The sequence below is a fragment of the Saccostrea cucullata genome, unplaced genomic scaffold (genome assembly GCF_032062105.1).
Source record: "Saccostrea cucullata isolate Sc308-1 unplaced genomic scaffold, CSIRO_AGI_Scuc_v1 ctg2271, whole genome shotgun sequence".
NCBI classification, from domain to species: Eukaryota; Metazoa; Mollusca; class Bivalvia; order Ostreida; family Ostreidae; genus Saccostrea; species Saccostrea cuccullata.
The window spans coordinates 2,522-23,388 of NW_026936291.1; the positions used below are offsets into that span (position 1 = coordinate 2,522).

The 20,867-nt window shown below is 32.7% G+C and overlaps 3 protein-coding genes and 1 long non-coding RNA gene across 4 annotated transcripts; 3 read left to right on the forward strand and 1 right to left on the reverse strand.

Annotated features, from left to right (window-relative positions):
- The first annotated feature begins 3,610 nt into the window (after positions 1-3,610).
- On the forward strand, positions 3,611-4,515 carry LOC134245326 (uncharacterized). The gene is made up of 2 exons (XM_062727626.1): positions 3,611-4,356; positions 4,509-4,515. The coding sequence occupies exons 1-2, from the start codon at positions 3,611-3,613 to the stop codon at positions 4,513-4,515; spliced, it is 753 nt and encodes a 250-aa protein (XP_062583610.1).
- A 232-nt stretch (positions 4,516-4,747) lies between these two features.
- LOC134245327 (uncharacterized) lies at positions 4,748-6,850 on the forward strand. The gene has a single exon (XM_062727627.1). The coding sequence runs from the start codon at positions 4,748-4,750 to the stop codon at positions 6,848-6,850; it is 2,103 nt and encodes a 700-aa protein (XP_062583611.1).
- A 119-nt stretch (positions 6,851-6,969) lies between these two features.
- On the forward strand, positions 6,970-7,503 carry LOC134245328 (baculoviral IAP repeat-containing protein 7-like). Its single transcript, XM_062727628.1, has one exon. It carries the CDS (start codon positions 6,970-6,972, stop codon positions 7,501-7,503), a length of 534 nt encoding a protein of 177 aa, XP_062583612.1.
- Positions 7,504-11,862: 4,359 nt separating this feature from the next.
- LOC134245334 (uncharacterized) lies at positions 11,863-19,108 on the reverse strand. The gene is made up of 5 exons (XR_009987392.1): positions 19,041-19,108; positions 17,605-17,664; positions 17,178-17,249; positions 16,244-16,371; positions 11,863-14,684 (listed from the first exon to the last, which is right to left on the reverse strand). It is a non-coding gene; the product is annotated as an uncharacterized LOC134245334 (long non-coding RNA).
- Between the last annotated feature and the right edge of the window lie 1,759 nt (positions 19,109-20,867).

Consider the following 20,867-nt stretch of genomic DNA (forward strand, 5'->3'; position numbering starts at 1 on the left):
TAAGGATTAATAGTAATGACATAAAAGACAAGACTTACAAAATAAATATTAAAATACTCAGTCCTCAAGATTGAAAGTTTTTAAAGATTGAAAGCCTGAGAGTTTGAAAGCCTAAAAGTTTGCTTTGTCTGAATCTTTTTATTTAATATACATATTGTGTTTTGAAGGATGAAAGTCAAATATATGATTTGCTTGTAAAACTCTCTAAAATTAGCACATTTGTGAGATGGGATAAAAGTATTTGGGGAGATTTTATATCTAATTCCTTACAAATAAAAGAATATCATTTCTTGTGATCCTTATAATGAACATTTTACTGTAGCAGAAATACATTAACCTTTAAGTCAAAAGTCAAAGTGAGAGGGCTATATTTAATAGTTTAGTTAATAAAATCAACATCATTGTCCAATTAAACAAACTTCATATATTTTGATTTAATTCAGGTCTAAGATCAACACAATTTTAACTATACAATTGTTTTCCATTAATATTCTTAACACCTTATTGACTTTTCAGGTTAAAGGTCAATGTATTCCTGCTACAGTAAAACTTCATTATAAGGATCTCATAGTGATATTTTTTTATTTGTAAGGAATTAGATATAAAATCTCCAAACTCTTTCTATAATATGTCACTGAATGTGCTCCTTCATTTTAGAGAGTTTTACAAGCAAATCATATACTGACTTTCAATCCTTCAAAACACAATATGTATATTAAATCTTGAGATTCAGACTTTCAGACTTTTAGGCTTTCAGACTCTCAGGCTTTCAATCTTTAAAAAACTTTCAATCTTGAGGACTGAGTATTTTAATATTTATTTTGTAAGTCTTGTCTTTTATGTCATTACTATTAATCCTTAGTAATTCAAACTTTTCATATTTGTAATACCAGAGTGTGAAAGTAAAAGTGTTTGTGCAATCTTCTTAATGTTTAACTAAAATAACTGGATTTTAATACAGTCAAATAAAATTTTCTGATGATCAAAATTTCCAAACTGCCTGACCTATACATATTTAAGTTTCAACAGAATATCCATAAATATCTGCAGCATTAGACCTTGTTAATATACAATATTTAGAATACAGGATTCAATATTTATAGTCATAATATTTAAAACTATACATCCACATTAAATTGAGGAACTTGAACCCTTTTTTTCCTTTATCCATGACATTTCATGTAGATAGTGGCTAATATAATCTTTATGAAAAGAGGATATAGCCTCACCCAACACCCAAGGGAGGGGAGGGATGAATCCCTTTTGTCCAGGAAAACCTGAATTTTAAAGTTTAAACATAAGTTATCAAATGAATTAAATTAATAAAATTAATTTATTTTCTAAAAGTTTCTTTTTTAAATCTGAACATTAAATTTTTTTCCTTTTGATTACCAGACTGTCTAATAGGTGAACTGTATAAAACTGAATACAGATCATTTTAAAGTCTTGCATTTTTTATGGCAAATCATTAAATAATGGTATAATATATATAAACCTCAGCCATACATAAACAGGAGTGAAACTGAAAAGCCATGCAGGTTTGCATTCTTAATCTTATTTTTGTTTACTATATGTGTGACTTGTACCACTCCAATTGAATAAATAAATAAATTAAAAAATAATAGGCTATCCTCTCCTTAAGTTTTCTGTAACCACTAGCACAATCTCAATAAAAACAGCACCTTTTAGAAAAAAGCTTATGGCTTTTTTTTTTTTCTGTTTTATGTTAGACAGACTTATTTTCTATTAAAACTGTGTTCATGTGGAATTTGTAAAATCCTTTTGACCTTATATACCTGTAAATTTGAAGAAGTAAAAAAAAAATTATACCTGTTTTAAATGGATTAAAATGGGAAAAAACCCCAAAATTTTTTTTGGGGAAAAAAAAAAAATTTTGGGGGTTTTTTTAAAATTAAAAGTTTAAAAAATTTAGTTTTCCGGTTTTTTTATTTTTAACAATTTTTTCCCCAAAAGGGGGAAAAAAATTTTTTTTTTTTTCCCCCTATCAGTTTCTTTTATAACAACCCTAAATTTTTTTTTTTTTCAACCAAAAACCTTTTATTTAAATTCAATACGAGCCAATTTAAATAAACCTTTTTTGCAAATAATTATAAATCTTAATTTTCTTTTTTTAATTCTTATCAAAATATCCAAAACTTACCCTTTTTACCAACAAAAACCACTTTTTCCTTTATTTTTTTTCACAAATTTTTTATTAAATTCTAGTTTTATCAGTAAATGCACAAGGGAAAATTGTTTAGGGTAAAAATTAATCAGGTAAAAGGGAAAAGAAAAATTTTTTCGTGAAAAAATTGTCGTTAAAATTAAAAACCCCCTTTTTTTTCAAATCTCTATTTAAAGTTTACCAAATGCTATTAATTTAATCCTTCAACAATATGTTATAAATCTTGAGACAGATTTTTGCTTTTAGGCCGTTCAGAAATTTTTAAACTTGACGTATCTTTATAATACTTGGACTCGCTTTTTGATTTTCTTTGTATGCCATGCTTTGACATTACATTACCTAGACATTAAAGTTTACATTAAACAAATGAACATAACAGGTTTGAATTTCCATTTAACCAAATTTGGGTTTATACATAAAAAATTCTGAATGATTCCAAATTTAAAAAAATGCTGATATCATATTTAAATTTCAATGATGAAAACTTTCCTCGAATATTAATAAAAGATTACAACTTAATTAAAATGCTTTATAAATTCTCAAATCCATGCTTTTGCAGATCTTGTTTAGGTTAAATAAAGATTCATAATTTCATTTAAGAATAAATTAAATCCAAAATGATGAAATGGACCCCCACTTCTTTATACACATGAACTTCAGGTGGGAAAAAAAATCTTGGAAAAAAGAAAAATAACCCGTGGATCGAACCATTAAATTTTGTTTGGGTAGGACCGTCTTAAACGATAAAAGTATCCAGAAATGGGAAAAAAAATAAACGATGGTAGGACTAAATATTCCGAAAAACCTTTTGAAAAAACGTAAAAAAAAAATTTTTTTGGGTAGCCCTTTTATTTTTTTCCCTCTTTGGGTTCTTTGAATACTAAAGGTAAACACATCAGCAGATCGTTGCAAGTAAAAAACATTTTACTATCGTCAAGATGTCACATTCCCGAACCTGGTTGTCTTTTGTCATCAAGTTACTCCTAGTAAAGGTTATATCTGCTAAAAAACATTAACACTCAGATTTTGTTTAAGGGAAATATTAGAAAATTCGTAAAAAAATGTCAAAAGCTTCCTGGAGAATTCGAAAATGATTACAAGAAACAGTAGCTTAACCCTCACAACAATATAAACAACCCAGATCTGGGATTTAGAAGTTGTGCAACAATCCAAAAAGGAGTTCAAAATCGGCGACGGCTCCACGGAATTCCAGCTGTTACACATCGAGAATCCCCAGGGGAGTGGTGGAACAGAAACAAACATCTACAAGTGAATAAGGAGAGTTTCAAGAAAAATAAACGAGCCATCGTTCGGATCGTCAATCCCCATGATAAATTGTGTTTAGCTAGAGCCATCGTCGTCACTCGATTACACAGTCAGAAACCCGATCATCCAGACCCGGAATGGGAAAAACGTTGGCTCCGTATGCGGAAGGGAGATAAGAAATCCTTGGACCAGAAGAACCAAGCCATAGCTCTCATGGAACAGGCCGGATGTGATATCACTCAAGCGTGTGGATCTGCAGAGTGGATAAAATTACAACAGGTATTAGCTCCTCAGTATCGTCTGAAAATATTTCAGTTCAAATCTACTTCCACTAAACTCTGTTTAGAGCGCATCTTCAAAGGCTGGGGAGATGGAACTTGTTTGAACATATTGTTAGACAACCGTCATTGCGATGCCATCATATCGATGGCCGGAGTAACGGGGAACCCCTACTACTGTGATCATTGCGACGTGGGGTACAGGAATGTCACAGACCATCGCTCCAAGTGCCCTCATCGCTGTCCCTATTGTTTAGGACCTCACCCTAAATGTCCCGATGAAGGGATCAAGATTAAATGCCAGGAATGTCATGGAACTTTTAAGAACAGGACCTGCTACGAAGATCATTTAAAACCTCATGGTAAGAAAACCACCACTACTGTCTGCAATTTAATGGGACTATGCGAGAAGTGTCAGTCCTGGATACCAAAGAAATTATTTCCTCATCACAAATGCGGAGATCAGAAACAGTGTAAGATCTGTAAGAAAATCGTCGATGCCGATCATCGGTGCTACGTTCCACAGAAACCCAAGAAGAAGAAGAAGAAGGGAGAAGACACCTTAGAGTTTACCATTTATTTCGATTTCGAATGCACTCAGGAATCGGGCATTCACATCCCTAATCTGTGTGTGGCACATCGCGTCTGTCAACATTGCGATGACTTAGACATAGACCAACCTTGTCCTCATTGTCAACACATGGGACCCCGTCAGCACCTATTTCAAGGCCCAGACACCTTAAAGAAGTTCATGGACTGGTTATTTCAACCCACTACAGGTACTAAGAATTCCACTTTAGTACACGACGGGGCCATCGTCATCGCCCATAACTTCAAAGGATACGACGGACAATTCATTTTGAATTACATAGTGCATTCTTCTCCCCTGAAACCTAGCGTGATCATGAACGGGAGTAAGATCTTGTCCATGGAAATATGCGGACTCAAATTCATCGACTCGTATAGTTTCTTAACCTTTCCCTTGGCCCAGATGCCCTCCGCTTTCGATTTGAACGAAATGAAGAAAGGTTATTTCCCTCACTTTTTTAATACGGAACAGAACCAGAATTACGTGGGACCTTATCCACCGGCAGCTTTCTACAATCCGGACGAAATGACTACCAGTGGACGAAAAGCTTTTTACGAATGGTACGACCAACAGAGGGGAAAAGTGTTTGATTTCCAGAAAGAGTTTGTAGGGTATTGTGTCTCGGACGTCGACATCTTACACAAATGCTGTGCACGGTTTAGAAGCACCCTCAAGAAGTTGGTCAACGTGGACCCTTTCCAGGAATCCATCACGTTTGCCAGTGCTGCTAATTTAGCCTACCGTCGAAATTTCATGCCTAAAGACAGCATTGCCATCATTCCGAACCTCGGGTATGATCCGGCACGACAATATTCGGTCAAAGCCTGTCGATGGCTCACCTGGATGAGTCATCAGAATGGATGTCACATACGACATGCCAGAAACGGAGGCGAAGTCCCGATCGGAAATTATACCGTCGACGGATACCAGGAAGCGACTCGCACCGTCTACGAATTTTACGGATGCTATTGGCACGGATGCCCCACTTGCTATCCCAGTTTACAGACGGAAACTCATCCTCACCGGACTCAATTTACTTACCAACAATTACACGAGAAAACTCTCAGAAGGACTGCGGATTTAGAGGACATGGGGTACAACGTGTGTAGTATCTGGGAGCACGATTTCGATCAACAAGTGCAACAAGATGAGACTTTACAGCAATTTGTACGAGATCTGGACATTCCGGATCCTTTGAAACCTCGAGAAGCCCTGTACGGAGGCCGGACCAATGCCACTAAATTATATTGTGAAGAAGGGGACATGAGATACGTGGACGTGTGTTCCTTATACCCTTACGTGTTGAAACACAGACCTTTTCCCCTAGGGCATCCCGAGATCATCACAGACGACTTCCAGGACGTGAGAAATTATTTCGGTCTCATTCACTGTCGGGTCTTGCCACCCCGAGGCCTCTTTCACCCCGTATTACCTTATCGGACGGGAGGTAAGTTATTATTTCCCTTATGTCGCACCTGTGCCCAACAACAAGACTCTACGTCTCAACACCCATGTCAACACACCGACCGGGAACGTAGTCTCACGGGTACTTGGGTGACGTGCGAATTACATAAAGCCTTGGACATGGGGTATACCTTAGAGCAAACTTACGAAGTGTGGCATTTCAAAGAACGCAGTCAAGACTTATTTAAAGAGTACATCGATACCTTCCTCAAGATCAAACAGGAAGCGTCCGGATTTCCCTCCGAATGTAAGACCTCAGAACAAGAACAAGATTACATTCGAGAAGTGTTATACAAAGAAGGATTCATGATGGACATTCTCAGTATCAAGAAGAATCCAGTGTTAAGAACCATTGCTAAACTCTTTTTAAATTGTCTGTGGGGAAAATTTGCTCAACGCTTGTTATTACCCAAAGTCAGATACTTGGACGAAGTAGAGGAATTACATCAACTCTTACAAAATTCGACGGTCGACATCAAGGGTGTGCGACTCTTAGTCAATAAAGAAGATTCCATTGAAGACAAGATTCTAGTGAATTTTCAAGACAAACAGGAATTCGTCGAAGAATGTCCCTTTGGAAACGTGATCCTAGCTTGTTTTACCACCGCCTATGCTCGCTTACATCTCTACGAGACTTTACGACCTTTAGAAGAACGGGGCCTTTATTTCGATACGGACAGTATCATTTACCAACATAAGGAAGGAGCTTTTAATCCTACTTTGGGCCATAGTTTAGGAGAATGGACCGACGAATTAGACGGGGATCACATCACTAAATTCATGTCGGCAGGTCCTAAAAATTATGCTTTCCGAACGGACAAAGGAACCGAGGTTCATAAATGCAAAGGGGTCACTCTCAACCATCGAACCTCTCAGTTGGTGTGCCCAGAGACTTTACAAAAAATGCTCATGGGAGAAATAGAGGAAATAAAAGTTCCCTATCCCAGCAAAATCCAGAGGACCCGGGATTGTGAGGTCGTGAACAAACCTTCAGAGAAAACAGTTAGAATTGTATATGACAAGAGACAAATTGTAGAGAATTATAACACTTTACCTTATGGTTATTGATATGTTTGTTTGTTTGTTTGTTTGTTTGTTACAAATAAAAAATTGAATTGTTTTTATGTGTTGTTTTTTTTTCTCTATAAAAAGGTATTCTTATTCAAAATCAAAGGTCATTTCTAATCATGGGGAGTCGCGAGCCAGACCAACCCATGCGTTTTCCCCAGTATGCTCAGCTCTCAAAGAGAGAAGCTACTTTTGAGCAGGGATGGCCAGAACCTCTCTTAGGGAAAATACCAGACCTAGCTCGAGCTGGGTTTTTCTACAGGGGAGTGAAAGATAACGCTACCTGTTTTCATTGTGGAATGACTTTAACCAATTGGGATCTTGAGGAGGATCCTTATGCAGAACATGCTTATTGGAATCCCAATTGTCCTTACATCAATCAGTATAAGGGTCGAAGCTGGGTGATGAGTATATTTGTCGGGGACTTAGAGAAGCAGGGATATAAACCTTTCATTAAGATCAAACCTCTACTGAACCCACAACCAGACGTCCAGGCTCGAGGAAAATGTCACATTTGTTTAGACGAGGAATTACAAATCGCTTTTCTACCTTGTGGACACCTATGCTGCTGTGCTTTGTGTGCTCCTTCTTTTCATTTTTGCCCCATCTGTCGTGGCGAGATTCAACAGTCCAAACGGATATTTCTGTGTTAACTATAAATAAAAGGACAGAACTCAAATTTAGTGTTTTCTATTGTTAAGCAATCAGACCTAGATTTTTTTTCAGTGATAAAAGAATGAGATTATTGAATTATTCTTAATTTAAAATTCTCTATTGGTTTTTTCCTCTGCAAGTTAAAAAATAAATACTCCAGTCTCTATATAAAAAGGAGACCTACAAATCCTAGAGATCATTTCTGATCTGAGTGAGGGACAGAGCACACACGTCATGGAAGTTTTAAACTCAGAGTATCGTTGGAAAATAGTAGAACCTAAAAAGGGTACTAGTTTAAAGGGAGAATGGATGAAAAACAAAGAGGAATGTATTCAAGATTTCTTTGATCAGAATCCAGGACAAACAGGTCTCCATGAAATCTACCTGTATAAGAGAATCAAGTTACCTGATCCCATAGGGGACAGCATCCTGCTCTTAGCAGGACCAAGACATCCCAAGTATCGGGAATTCAAATGGAAAATCAATTACGTCTTGCCTCACCAGAGAGAGGGACCCGAAAGCACTTTGTTTCAAGGGAAATGGATAGAAAAACCCGGAGATTGTATTAAAGATTATGGTAAGAAAGTGGGCCCCCTAAAAAGATACGATATCATTAACCGTGGTAACCGTTGTGAAACACACTATTTGTACATGAGGAGACCTTTTCCCATACAAAAGGAACTGAAGAAAAGTTTTGAATGTTTATTATTATAATGATGTTCTTGTTCTTGTTGTTATGAATAAAAAATAAAAGAAAAACCCAAAAATTCTAGTGTTGTTTTTCCCTATAAACACACAACTACGCGCTCTCTCTATACATTAGGTTTTGTAAGGATGACGTCACAATCAGGGATTTGAATCGCTGCCAAGTATTTACCTGTGTACATAAAAAAAAACGTAGGTCTATCGTATAGGTTTTTGCACACGGCGCCAGTATTACCTGTGTAGTCAGCATAAAAAACGTAGGTCTATCGTATATGTTTTGCACACGGCTCTTACAGTAAAGGTATATATATATATATATATATAAAGCGGAGCTTTATTCAAGAGGTATATATCAAACAACTCTCTCTCATTCTGAAAAAGGACACGAAACAAGTCAGACGTGTTTTTCCCCAAAAGATGCAGTATCGTTGGTATTGTGAGAGTCCCATTAGTCAGTGTATGTACATGCAAGGAGACTGGATGAAAACTAAAATAGGAGCCATCATGGATTTCTATGAAAATCATCCAGGCTATTCCCTGGACAATGTGTGGTTGGAAAAAAGAATGAAAATCCCACCTCTAACAGGATCTACAGTGAGGGTGAAAATCAACCAACATTATCAGCAATACAAATGGGTTACTTGTACTCAAAGGAATCTTCTGACACCCATCAACACCATTCGGAATGAAAGTTCATGGTTCTCGGACATTGGAGATTGTCTGAAATATTATATCAAGATGGAGAAAAAAGGACTGACGTTTCCACCTCATTATTGTCCTACAGAGTACGTGTATTGTCGCATCCCTTTTTCCCAGATTAAAGACTCGATGGAAAACAAAGGACCTGGGGTGTTGACGCGACTGATTGAGGACCGATCATCATCAGAAGAAATAGAAGTGTAAATCATTGAATAAATTTTTGAATTTTTTAAAAAGAAGTGTTGTTATAAATAGAAGGGTCACAGGTCCTGTATTTTTGTTGCTAAAGTATCTCACTAAAGTATCTCACTGAACATGGTCATCCATTTAAAACAGGTATAATTTTTTTTTTACTTCTTCAATTTTAAGGTATATAAGGTCAAAAGGATTCAATTTCACATGAACACAGTTTCATAGAAAATAAGTCTGTCTAACATAAAACAGGAAAAAAAAAAAGCCATAATTTTTTTCTAAAAGGTGCTGTATTTTTGAGAGTGTGCTAATGGTTACAGAAAACTTAAGGAGAGGAAAGCCTATTTTTTTTTAATTTATTTATTTATTCAATTGGAGTGGTACAAGTCATACATATAGTAAACAAAAAATAAGATTAAGAATGCAAACCTGCATGGCTTTTCAGTTTCACTCCTGTTTATGTATGGGTGAGGTTTATATATATATTATCCCATTATTTAATGATTTGCCATAAAAAATGCAAGACTTTAAAATGATCTGTATTCAGTTTTATACAGTTCACCTATTAGACAGTCTGGTAATCAAAAGGAAAAAAAATTTAAATGTTCAGATTTAAAAAAGAAACTTTTAGAAAATAAATTAATTTTATTAATTTAATTCGTTTGATAACTTATGTTTAATCTTTAAAATTCAGGTTTTCCTTGGACAAAAAGAAAGGGATTCAACCCCCTTCCCTACTCCCCTTGGGTGTGGGGTAAGAGTAACTTTTACACCATCCTCTTTTCATAAAAAGATTATTTTACACATCATACCCACTATCTACATGAAATGTCATGAGTTATAAAGGAAAAAAAGGGGGGGGGGGTCCAATGTTCCTTAATTTAATGTGGATACATATAGTTTTAAAACATTATGACTACTTGGAAATGTATGGATCTTTTGTCTTTAGCATCCTTTAGAACAGAGATTCTTCAAAATTGCATGAGGAATTTCAACAAGTGTATGAATGATAGCTAATGCTGAATCATTATATTTTGATATTTATGGATATTCAACAGTGTGAACTTTAAATATGTATAAGTCAGACAGTTTTGGAAATTTCCATCATCAGAAAATTTTATTTGACTGTATTAAAATCAGTAATTTTAGATAAACAGTAAGAAGATTGCACATACACTGTTACTTTCACACTCTGGTATTACATATATGAAAAGTTTGAATGACTAAGGATTAATGGTAATGATTTAAAAGACATGGCATACCAAATGAATATCAAAAATACTCAGTCCTCAAGATTGAAAGTTTTAAAAGATTAAAAGTCTGAAAGTTTTTAAAATTGAAATCCTAAAAGTCTGAAAACCTAAAAGTCTGAAAAAGTCTGAATCTCAAGATTTAAATATACATATTGTGTTTTGAAGGATTGAAAGTCAGTATATGATTTTGCTCGTAAAACTCTCTAAAATGAAGAAGCCCATTCAGTGACATATTATAGAAAGAGTCTGAGATTTTATACCTAATTCCTTACAAATAAAAAAATATCACTCTGAGATCCTTAAATAATGAAGATTTTAATGTAGTAGGAATACATTGACCTTTAACCTGAAAAGTCAAAAGTGAGGTGTTAAGATATTCATGGAAAACAATGGTATAGCAAAAAATTGTGCTGATCTTTAACCTAAAAATTCAAAAATATATGAAGTTTGTTTAATTAACCTATCCATTGATGAATATTAACTAAATAATTAAATTTAGCAGATGTCCTCCTCACTTTGACCTTTTGACTAAAAACTTAATAAGGTCATTTATTTACCTTTTGTGTAACTTTGATGAGTATCTTATATGTTGGATATATTAACAAGACACAATCTAATCTGAGTAAAGAGGAAACCTGGAAAAAAGCTTTTATCCCTTTGTATGAACAAATTAATTGATGTCATACAGATATCTTAACCAGAATATCAGAATAATCTGAGGACTCTTAAATAAAAAGTTCTCATTATACTAGTCAGAAACTATTAGTCTACCTGTCAAACAAAAAATATGTCAACTCAACAAAGTAAGTAAGGTTCCTTTTCTTCAAAAAGTAAAATTTTGATGCATTGGGTAAGTGTTTGTTACTTTATGCCTATAAAGTAAAATATTTCTTCCATTTTGACTGTATGGATTAAGAACTGTTCATATAATTGAATCGAACTTATTTCTTTCATGTCATTCTTAATGTCATAGTACCCATCATTCATAATATGTACAAGTCTCAATCCTAATAGATGAATCCACATTTTGTTTTTATTTCACATCACTTGGCGGCCATATTTGAGGGAAACTCAGAATTCTCTGTCCATGTTAATTTTCTGGTGTATACCTTCATCATTTGACATAACTCATTTGCTTTTTGTATTTTGATTGCCTAAATCAGAGCTATTCATACATAGAAAGAGGACTAAAAAATGAATACAGTGAAATTATTGTAACAAAACCTTAAAGTTTGATACATAAATAGAAATATATTTTTTCATTTCTTTTTTACCTTTGGATTGACCCTGAATAGAGATACCATTTACTTTTTGGCAAATGTAAACTATATACTGCTTGACTAAACATGATTTGTATATTGAAATTTGAAATGGTTTCTTAAAGGGTAAAATCACAATACTCCTACTGTCCTAGTGAGAATTATGCGCAATCAACTTTGTGAAATATTTCCAACTTCCAATGCTTTTTTATTTACATAAAAAAAAACTGACTCAAATAAAATTGTTTTCTCATTTATTTTATATGAAATAACATGCTGACAGTGAATCTAATCATTTTTTAAAAACTGGTTCAAGTAATGTTTACAATTGTCTAAAAATGCTCAAATGTAAGTTTATTTCATACAAAAATACCTTAAATGTATAGACTGATTGTACTTATAGATTCAATATATAGATTAAACCCTTATAAATAGTAAAAATCATTTCTTAAACCTGATTTTCTTACCTATTCTCTCATATATTTCCTAATTTGAGTATTAGCAAATTATTGATTACATGAACAAACAAATTTAAGACAAAACCACAATATATGCTGAAAACCCTGAAATGGTTACATATGTAAGATGTGTAACACATCATATACAACTTTAAAGTCTACAAGATTTTAAGCTAACCCTATTATACAATAAGACTACTTTTTTCAAAGTTATGAGAAATTCTCCACAAAAAGTATTTATGCAAAAGATGACTGTTATGCTACACTTTTAAAATACATTTTACATGAATCACATAAAGAACATAACAAATCTTTTCTTTGTGGTTGTTTTCCTTTGGAACATCTGTGAACAGATTCTGTTTTGTCTTTCTGATACATAAAAAAGCGTTCAAAAATCATTTGGAATTGTTGTGTTAAACCCTGATATAATAATTTTAAGAGTTTCTGGTGTGTGCCCTACTTAGAATTTTTTAAATAATGTAACAGAGATGAAACTCATAATTTGATTTTTAATCAGAAATGATAAAGTTATCAGGTTTCCACATGCTTTTTTGACACATCATATACATTTATTACTGTACTAGTATGTCTTTGGTAGGAAATCAACAGAACTTATTCCACGTAACAAAAATGAAACATGTTAGAAATTGAAAGATATTTTTGTGTACCAATGCATTATATTATACAAGACAATCTCTTTCTTTCCCTGTGATGAAAAATTCTCTCCTACATATAAAATGTAGATGAACTTATTTGGATGATGCCATTTTCACATGCTAATAAGAAACTAGTTCAACTAAACTAAAAAGACAATCATTAAATTTTACAGATAATAAAGGAAAATATCAAGATAGAAAGTCCAGGAATTGAAATAACTAGTTATCATCTAAAGATGTATATGTTTGAATTTATTTTAAATTCACAAGCAAATGATATGCTGACATTTAATCTTTCAAACTTAAAAACTTTCTATACTTTTGAATGAAGATCTTAAAATCTATAGGAGTCTACCCCATGCCTACATGTATCTATTTATGACTGCAGGTATGTAAATCACCATGAAATGTTTCAAGTCAGTAATATTATCTTGTAGGAAAATGATCCAAAAATCTATAGAAAATCTCCTATCCATTCTTCACTTAAGATGTAAAGTTTGAAGGTTACAAATAATTGACAAAGGTAGTTATCTCAATAATCTCATGCTTTGACCTTGAATATTGTCCTATACAACTAAGTGCATTACTCCAAACACTACATGTGTAGTAAGAATAAAATTTATGGAATAATAAAAATATTCAACATATTATCACAGATTATAGGACACATGCATCTTTATGGGGGGAGGGGTCTTATTGAGACCTATTAAATTCAAAATAGGACAAACACAAACAAAATGTATTTACAGTTCCAGGAAAGTAAAAAAAAAAAAATACACCAAAGCTAGCTTCTGAATATCTGTGTCATTTTTAGGGGGTTGTAGAAATTAAAAATAAAGGATCCAATGTATAATAACCAGACATAACAACTGTCTTCAATTTGAATATGATAAATAAACAGAAACCCAAGATATTACATAATAATATTTAAATAAACACCCTTGGACATTGTACATTTGATTAATATTTTAATTCTTTCCTAAGAATTTACAACTAATTTTTATAAAGTCTATAAGTTATCACACAATTTTGAAGTTATTGCATTAAATGATTCATATCAGTAATCTCAGGAACTAACTTTTACTCAGGAGTAAATGATCCAAAAATCTATAGAAAATCTCCTATTCATTTTTTACTAATGATGTGAAGTTTGTATGTTACAAATTATTTTCAAATGTAGTCATCTCAATAATCTCATGCTTTGACCATGACAAATTATCCTATAAAACTATGTGTATTACTATAACCTGATATGTGTAGTAAGCATATGAAGTGTATGAGATGATAAATAATATTCAAGATATTATTGCATCACAGATTATTGGGCACCTACATCTTGATGTGGGATATTAAGGGACCTTTACATATTTCAATTTCTAAATTTCATTATAGGCCACAATACACACATATACACAAATAAAATATATTTACATTTCCAGGAAAGTAATAATTACATTAAATATAGCATCTGGATATCTATGTAATTTCTAAGGGGTTATAGAAATAAGATGAAAAATAAAAGGTTTAAATGTATACTTCTCATACATAACAACAGTCTTCAATAGAAATTGGTAAAAAAATAAAAGTCACATTCAGATACTTTGAAGATGGTGAGAATAAATTCATGCTTTCAGAAAATCATGTTCTCAATACTTGATTTGACTAGATCTCAGTTTAATAAATGGGTACATCTTATCCATAGTCAGTGTCTGACAGTAAAATGATACAATCCTGTTACTTTGTCATCCTGTAAACCACAGTCTATGATCGTACTGGTTAAATTCGTTGGAAATTATATTTATCTCTGTTCTTCTTAAATCCTCCATCCACCTCCTGTTTGATTTTCTTGTTTCATTGTTCCAAGAGAGGATATTCTGTTAGTCTTTGCATAATCTGATAGTCTTTCACCATTCTGAGAGTAGACATAGATCATTTCCATAAGCCCTCACTAGAGAATCCTGAAAAATAATAAAAAATAATATCTTAGTTAAAATTTTTTTCAATGTAATATAAGCTTGATGGAATTCTAAATATAGACCAAAAAAAAGTATAAAATAGTAAACATTTGTATAAACAGACCTCAGTTGTGAACTGGCTTCATTATGGGGAACAGCTTCAGCAAAGAAATGAGTAAAAACTCTAGATTAGAGGAAAGTGAATGGTTACTTAAACAGGAGGGAGGAAAAGATATCATACCACCTCCCTTGATGGTAGAACATCCTGTAGAATTTATACCACCTCCCTTGATGGAAGAAGAAGCCAATGAGGAATATAACCTTTTATTACCCATAGAAGGTAAGAATTACTTGGATTACCCTGAAAGACCTTTGACTAGAGAAGAAGAAGTCAAGTTTATAGATGATAAGAGAAAACAGTTGTCAGTAAAAAAATGTTGTTAAAGACACATGAATTTTAGCCCACAAAACCATTGGAGAAGATACAAGGATTAATGGAGGGAGTCCAAACTGAACTCTTGGAAGACATTAAGGCTCATTATGAGAGTAACTTTCCAGTGTTTGTTTATTACAAAATTATGTATTCTGATTAAAAAAAAGAAAAAAAAGTTTTCACTTTTATTTGTTGTGCCTTTGACCATTTAAATTGACCTTATGGTCAAGATTGTGATATATACACTCTGATAATCATCTATGATGTCTCTAGGATGTTTACCTCAAAAGATTGAATCAGGGTATTTGTGTTCAAAGAGCTGAAGAAACTTAATACAGACAGATCTAAGATTTTGAAGGCATACATATTAATGAGGTTAAAGGAGATATAACACTTGGATTCATTACTACATTATTAAAAAGAAAGAACACAAACTCATAGAAATGATATTGAAAGTACCTTTTATGAATAAAGTGTCATGCTCCAAGGTATTATTTTTATAAACAGGATAAGGTTTACAACAGTCCCATACACTCATAAGAAGATCTTGGGTAGTACAAACACCAGGAAATTTTATTTCCACACAATCAGATCATCTTACATCAGTTATAAGGTTACAATCTTTATACATAGTCAAGAGGGTCATTAAGATTTCTTTTCTGGTCATCCTGATGTGCTACATTATAGTATTCTTTCCCTGTGATATAATGTTAATATTAAATGGGAAATTCAGAATTCATCAGCAATTGGAGTCAAAACTTGCTATCTTTACCAACTATGATATTAAGGAAGTTTGGGGGGGGGGGGGGGTTACAAATTAGCCATATTTAACTTATTCTATAGATATGCTATCTTCAGCTGTTAACTATCATTTGGCAAAGAAAACTTTCATACATTTTAGTTTCAAACTTTGATCATGCATTTTTGTATATATATTGAAATGGAGCTCTTCTTCTTCTTCTAAAAGGAGATCAATATAGTCTAAAAATGACCATGACCACCAAGCCCTTTTTATTTAAATATATCATTTACATATCAATTCAAAATTATAAACATGCACATGTAAAAAAAATAAATAAAATAATAATTAATTAATAAAAGTTATAATTGTATCTCATTGAAACTTTACCTTCAAGTTTGTGTGTTTCTATGTTGATTGACTAACTGTGTATTTCCAAAGGAAGAGCAGCCAGGCTGAACTTCATAGAGAATGGATTATAGATGGTTAGGAACAATACATATCTTCCATGTTGAGGACTGTATAGAAAATAAAACCATTTTGTTAATATGACAGAGTACTGTGTGAAACAATGCATGTTTAAATACAACATGTACAATGCCAAAAAAGTTCATGAAAATGTTTGTTTTTAATCTCAAAACAAATTGTTTTTAACATTAACTCCAGATGAGAAAAGTTCATCATGTTATCTTTAGATATTAAAAGAAAGCACAATTACTGTATTGATATCACAAATAAAATGATTATCAAATTAATTATTTAGACACTAAAAGATTTTTTATTAACAACAGATTCAATATTGGTTTAATACCTATCTGTACTGCATACAGAAAAATACATCTTTTTTAGCATATACAACATGTAGTCCTTCATTATTTTTTTTTTTTGAAAAGCTTAAGAAACAAAAGTGAAAACGAAAATATATGTATGCCATATATCACACATATTTAGAATTAAAACAAAAAGTAAATGACTTAGGATTAATCTTTTGTAAATTCCTTCCTTTTCTCTTATTAGATTCCTAATTAATATCTCTTTGATCACCATTTAGTGAGTTTGAATTCCATGTGTAACATACATAATGAATTATGAAATTAAATCATATAATTTATACAAAAGGACTTATTAATATTCTGAAGATCCCTTAATCATGTGTTAATATATTTTAGGTTAAATAAGGGTGTGCTTATATGAATGTAAGTTAGAGACAACAGATCACATAAGTATTACACAGTAATTAAATTAACCATATAATCATGCTTAAATGCAAAGATGACCTTCATAGGAAATGTATAAACAATTAAAAAAAACAAGACAAACTTACCAGAGATATCCAAATATATGCCCAATAAGTCTATCAATTAAATAATCCAGTGAAATAACATCTCAGCTGATCCTGAAAAAAAAAATCATACAATTCAGTGATACACAATTAACCTCATTTTACAATGTAAGTAAAGCAATAATTAACAAACAAAAGGGACAGAAATGTAAAAGATACCATGTATTTTACTAAAATTTAGTGAATATTTTTCTGATTGAAATTCAATCATAGAATGACCCATCATAGAAATATTAAATGTACTCTGAGTTACATGCAGGTTATACATGTACAAGTGTAAATCACATGAAATGAGGAAATGAGGATAAATACAGTACATTTACATTCAAAACAGAACTTTACATAATCATGATTAAATGCAAAGATATGTCCATCATAGGAAATGTAAACAAAACAAAGACAAACTTACCAGAATTATCCAATTATATGCCCAATTAAATAATCCAGTGAAACAACATCTTAGCTGATCCTGAAAAAAAAGCATACAATATTCAGTGATACTCAATTTAATCTCATTTTACAAAGGAAGTAAAGCAACAATTGACAGACAAACAGGACAGAAAACATGTTTAAATGTAATGTGATAGTATTGATTTTATATTGATTTTAATTTATTGTATTTTTCTTTCAGATGCCATTGAAAGTTATAAAATAACTTTCAATAATAAACTTGATTTAAAATAAATATGTTTTATATAAACATTAAACAAGTAATAAATAAATTTGTAACAACTTTCTATAATTAAAGTCTAGAAATCTCTAGAGCCCTAAACTTAAAACTTAACTTTTAACCTTGAATAAATACATAAGTAAAAATAGCCATTGGTCAATAATTTCCCGCCAAAACCTTTGACCCCCTTTGTCCAGTGTGTCCAGCTAATTACTAGCCCAGGAGCAGTCAATGTGTATAGTTGTGTTTTTGTATTTTTGGAGAAATCTTTAAGACCACTGACAGTAAGTTGACTTTTTGACATTCCTATTTCATATTAATATTTTCCTATTAATTACTGAATGAAAGAGGCATATGAGAGATTTATTAAATTATTTAAGTTTGTCAAAAGCTGATGAACTAGTTGATTTTAAACTTTGTAATGAATGTATTTTATGACACAAAGAATATGATATATAGTGTATGGATGTTATTTATAAATTGTAGATATTGATAATCCATATAAGCCATACACACAAATCATGTATTAGAGAGGGATTCATACCCATAGTCTGGTATGTTGCTATATGTACATAAAGCAAGTATATAATTGGAAATAGTCATTATATCCACTATTATGAAGTGAATAAGAGTAATATCATTTGTATATTTAAAGTCAAGAGGTATAACTCATTGATATGTGTCAATATTTAATATTTTATAATCTAATTAATTATATAGTAATTATTTGATTTATGATGACAATAGATTCTGCTGTTATATGTGATATTAACTTGAGTAAATGTATTTTATGTTATTTTGCAGAATCTGGTATATGGTATATGATGATTTATTTTATACAACTGTATTAAACATCATCAACAGTGAATCAGAATCTTTTCATTATTGCTGCTCCCGCTACAGTAATGCAAAATAATATCTCTTATATATGGATACCTATACTCTAATCAATCATATTAAATGTCATTCGTAAAATGTATTTTTTAAGACAGATTTATTTAGGATCGACTTTTTATATGATAACATGAATAGCACGCCATACTTTCACCACATGTCAAAACATTCTCTCAAATTACACAGAAATGGGTTATTTAGCATAGCTGACATTAAACATATAGGTGAGCGATAACATAATCACAATCATAAACAATGTGAAACAACTTTAAAGGACCTACACTGTGGATTACAAGCCTTTTTCACTGGGGTAAAATCTTTGCCGAAATTCGCCATGGCTGCCCGAAACCCCGAACCCGACTGTATAAAAGATGAAGTCATACAATAACATAACACTGATGTAGTATTACATGATTTTTTTTTATTTTATTTCTTAAAAACTATAAGGGGGGTTTACCAAAAAAAAAATAAATAAGAAAAAAAAATTTAAAGTTATTTTAAAAAGAAATTCTAAGTTTTTAAAAAAAGTGACCTGGTGTAATAACTTGAGAGACATAACACACACACATGTTTTTTTTTTGTATTGTGTGTTATTTGTTATTGTCTTTCAGTAAAAAATTCAGTTCAAACTGGTTAGGCTGGCTAGACTATAGGCTGTCTAGACTGTAAATGAAAAAGTGTGACGTCATAATCACATTGTATTTATACAGTGAATGACGTCACAATGCATAGGTAAGTTTTTGCACACGGCACTTTACAGAGGGTGCAAACAGGTATATAAGAAAACACAGGTAAAAGGTATATTTCTTTTGCACACGACCCTCAGTTTTTTGCACACGGCACTTTATAGAGGATGCAAACAGGTATATAAGAAAACGCAGGTAAAACGTATATTTTTTTTTTTGCACACGGCCCTAAAATAATCCTATAGTATATAAAACAAAACTGGGAGTACCCTGAGCTTATTATTTAACAATCATGATTTCTGTGTGGAGATCGATCTATTTGCACGAGGTAGAAAAATATGTTTGTCATTAATGTGATCAGAAGATGATGAATTATAAAACATTCACAGTGTATAACCCGTGTCCCGGATGGCGTTGGAAAGTCTATCCGATTTGCGAGCATTGTGAAATGCCATTTCCACACTGGTATGTGGATGATGAGCCTTCTTTAGAAGATTGCGGTTGTAGCTGGTGCCTGAAATACTTCATACACAAGAAAGGAATTGAGAACATACCGCCTCCCCGATGGATGAAAATGACTAGGAACAGACCGTTGAAAGAATGTATGATGTGCTACCAGGAAAAGACTCAAGGAAAATGGAAATGCGAACAATGTCGGCAATATCCGTGTTGTGAGGAATGTGTGAAGAAACTCTTTGAGACGTCCTACCAGAAATGTCCCTTATGCCGATACAGTGGAAATTAAAATCATTTTTGTATTTTTTCATTGTGAATAAAAATTGAAAATCACAATCTGTCTTGTTTGTGTTTTGTTTTCAGTAAAAAAATCCAGGTTATCATTGTCTTTCAGTAAAACCAGTTCAAACCGGTTATAGGACTGTCTAGACTGTGAAGCGTGACGTCATAATCACATTCTTGAAATGCTTTGCACACGGCGCATTTACCTGTGCAGTCAGCAAAAAAAAAAAAAAAAAAAAACGTAGTACCTACGTATAGTGTAAAACACACTCCGTATTTTTAAGGGGATAGGGTTAGGGGTAGGGGTAGGGGGTTAGGGTTAGGGGGTTAGGGCTAGGGGGTTAGGGTTAGGGTTAGGGGGTTAGGGTTAGGGTTAGGGTTAGGGCTAGTTAGGGTTAGGGCTAAGGGATTAGGGCTAAGGGGTTAGGGTTAGGGAGTTAGGGCTAAGGATTAGGGTTAGGGGTAGGGTTAGGGTTAGGGTTAGGGGGCTAGGGTTAGGGTTAGGGGTTAGGGTTAGGGGTTAGGGTTAGGGGGTTAGGGTTAGGGTTAGGGCTAGGGGGTTAGGGGGCTAGGGGTTAGGGTTAGAACTGCACTCAGTTGACCCACCTATCCCCTCAACCAATCAAAACTGATCACATGATTTCTCTCAGCCAATCAGAATGCGGTCCTATCTAGACCCCTTAT

Coding starts and splice junctions, on each gene's coding strand:
- LOC134245326 (XM_062727626.1), top strand. CDS start 3,611: ATGCGGAAGGGAGATAAGAAATCCTTGGACCAGAAGAACCAAGCCATA.
- LOC134245327 (XM_062727627.1), top strand. CDS start 4,748: ATGAAGAAAGGTTATTTCCCTCACTTTTTTAATACGGAACAGAACCAG.
- LOC134245328 (XM_062727628.1), top strand. CDS start 6,970: ATGGGGAGTCGCGAGCCAGACCAACCCATGCGTTTTCCCCAGTATGCT.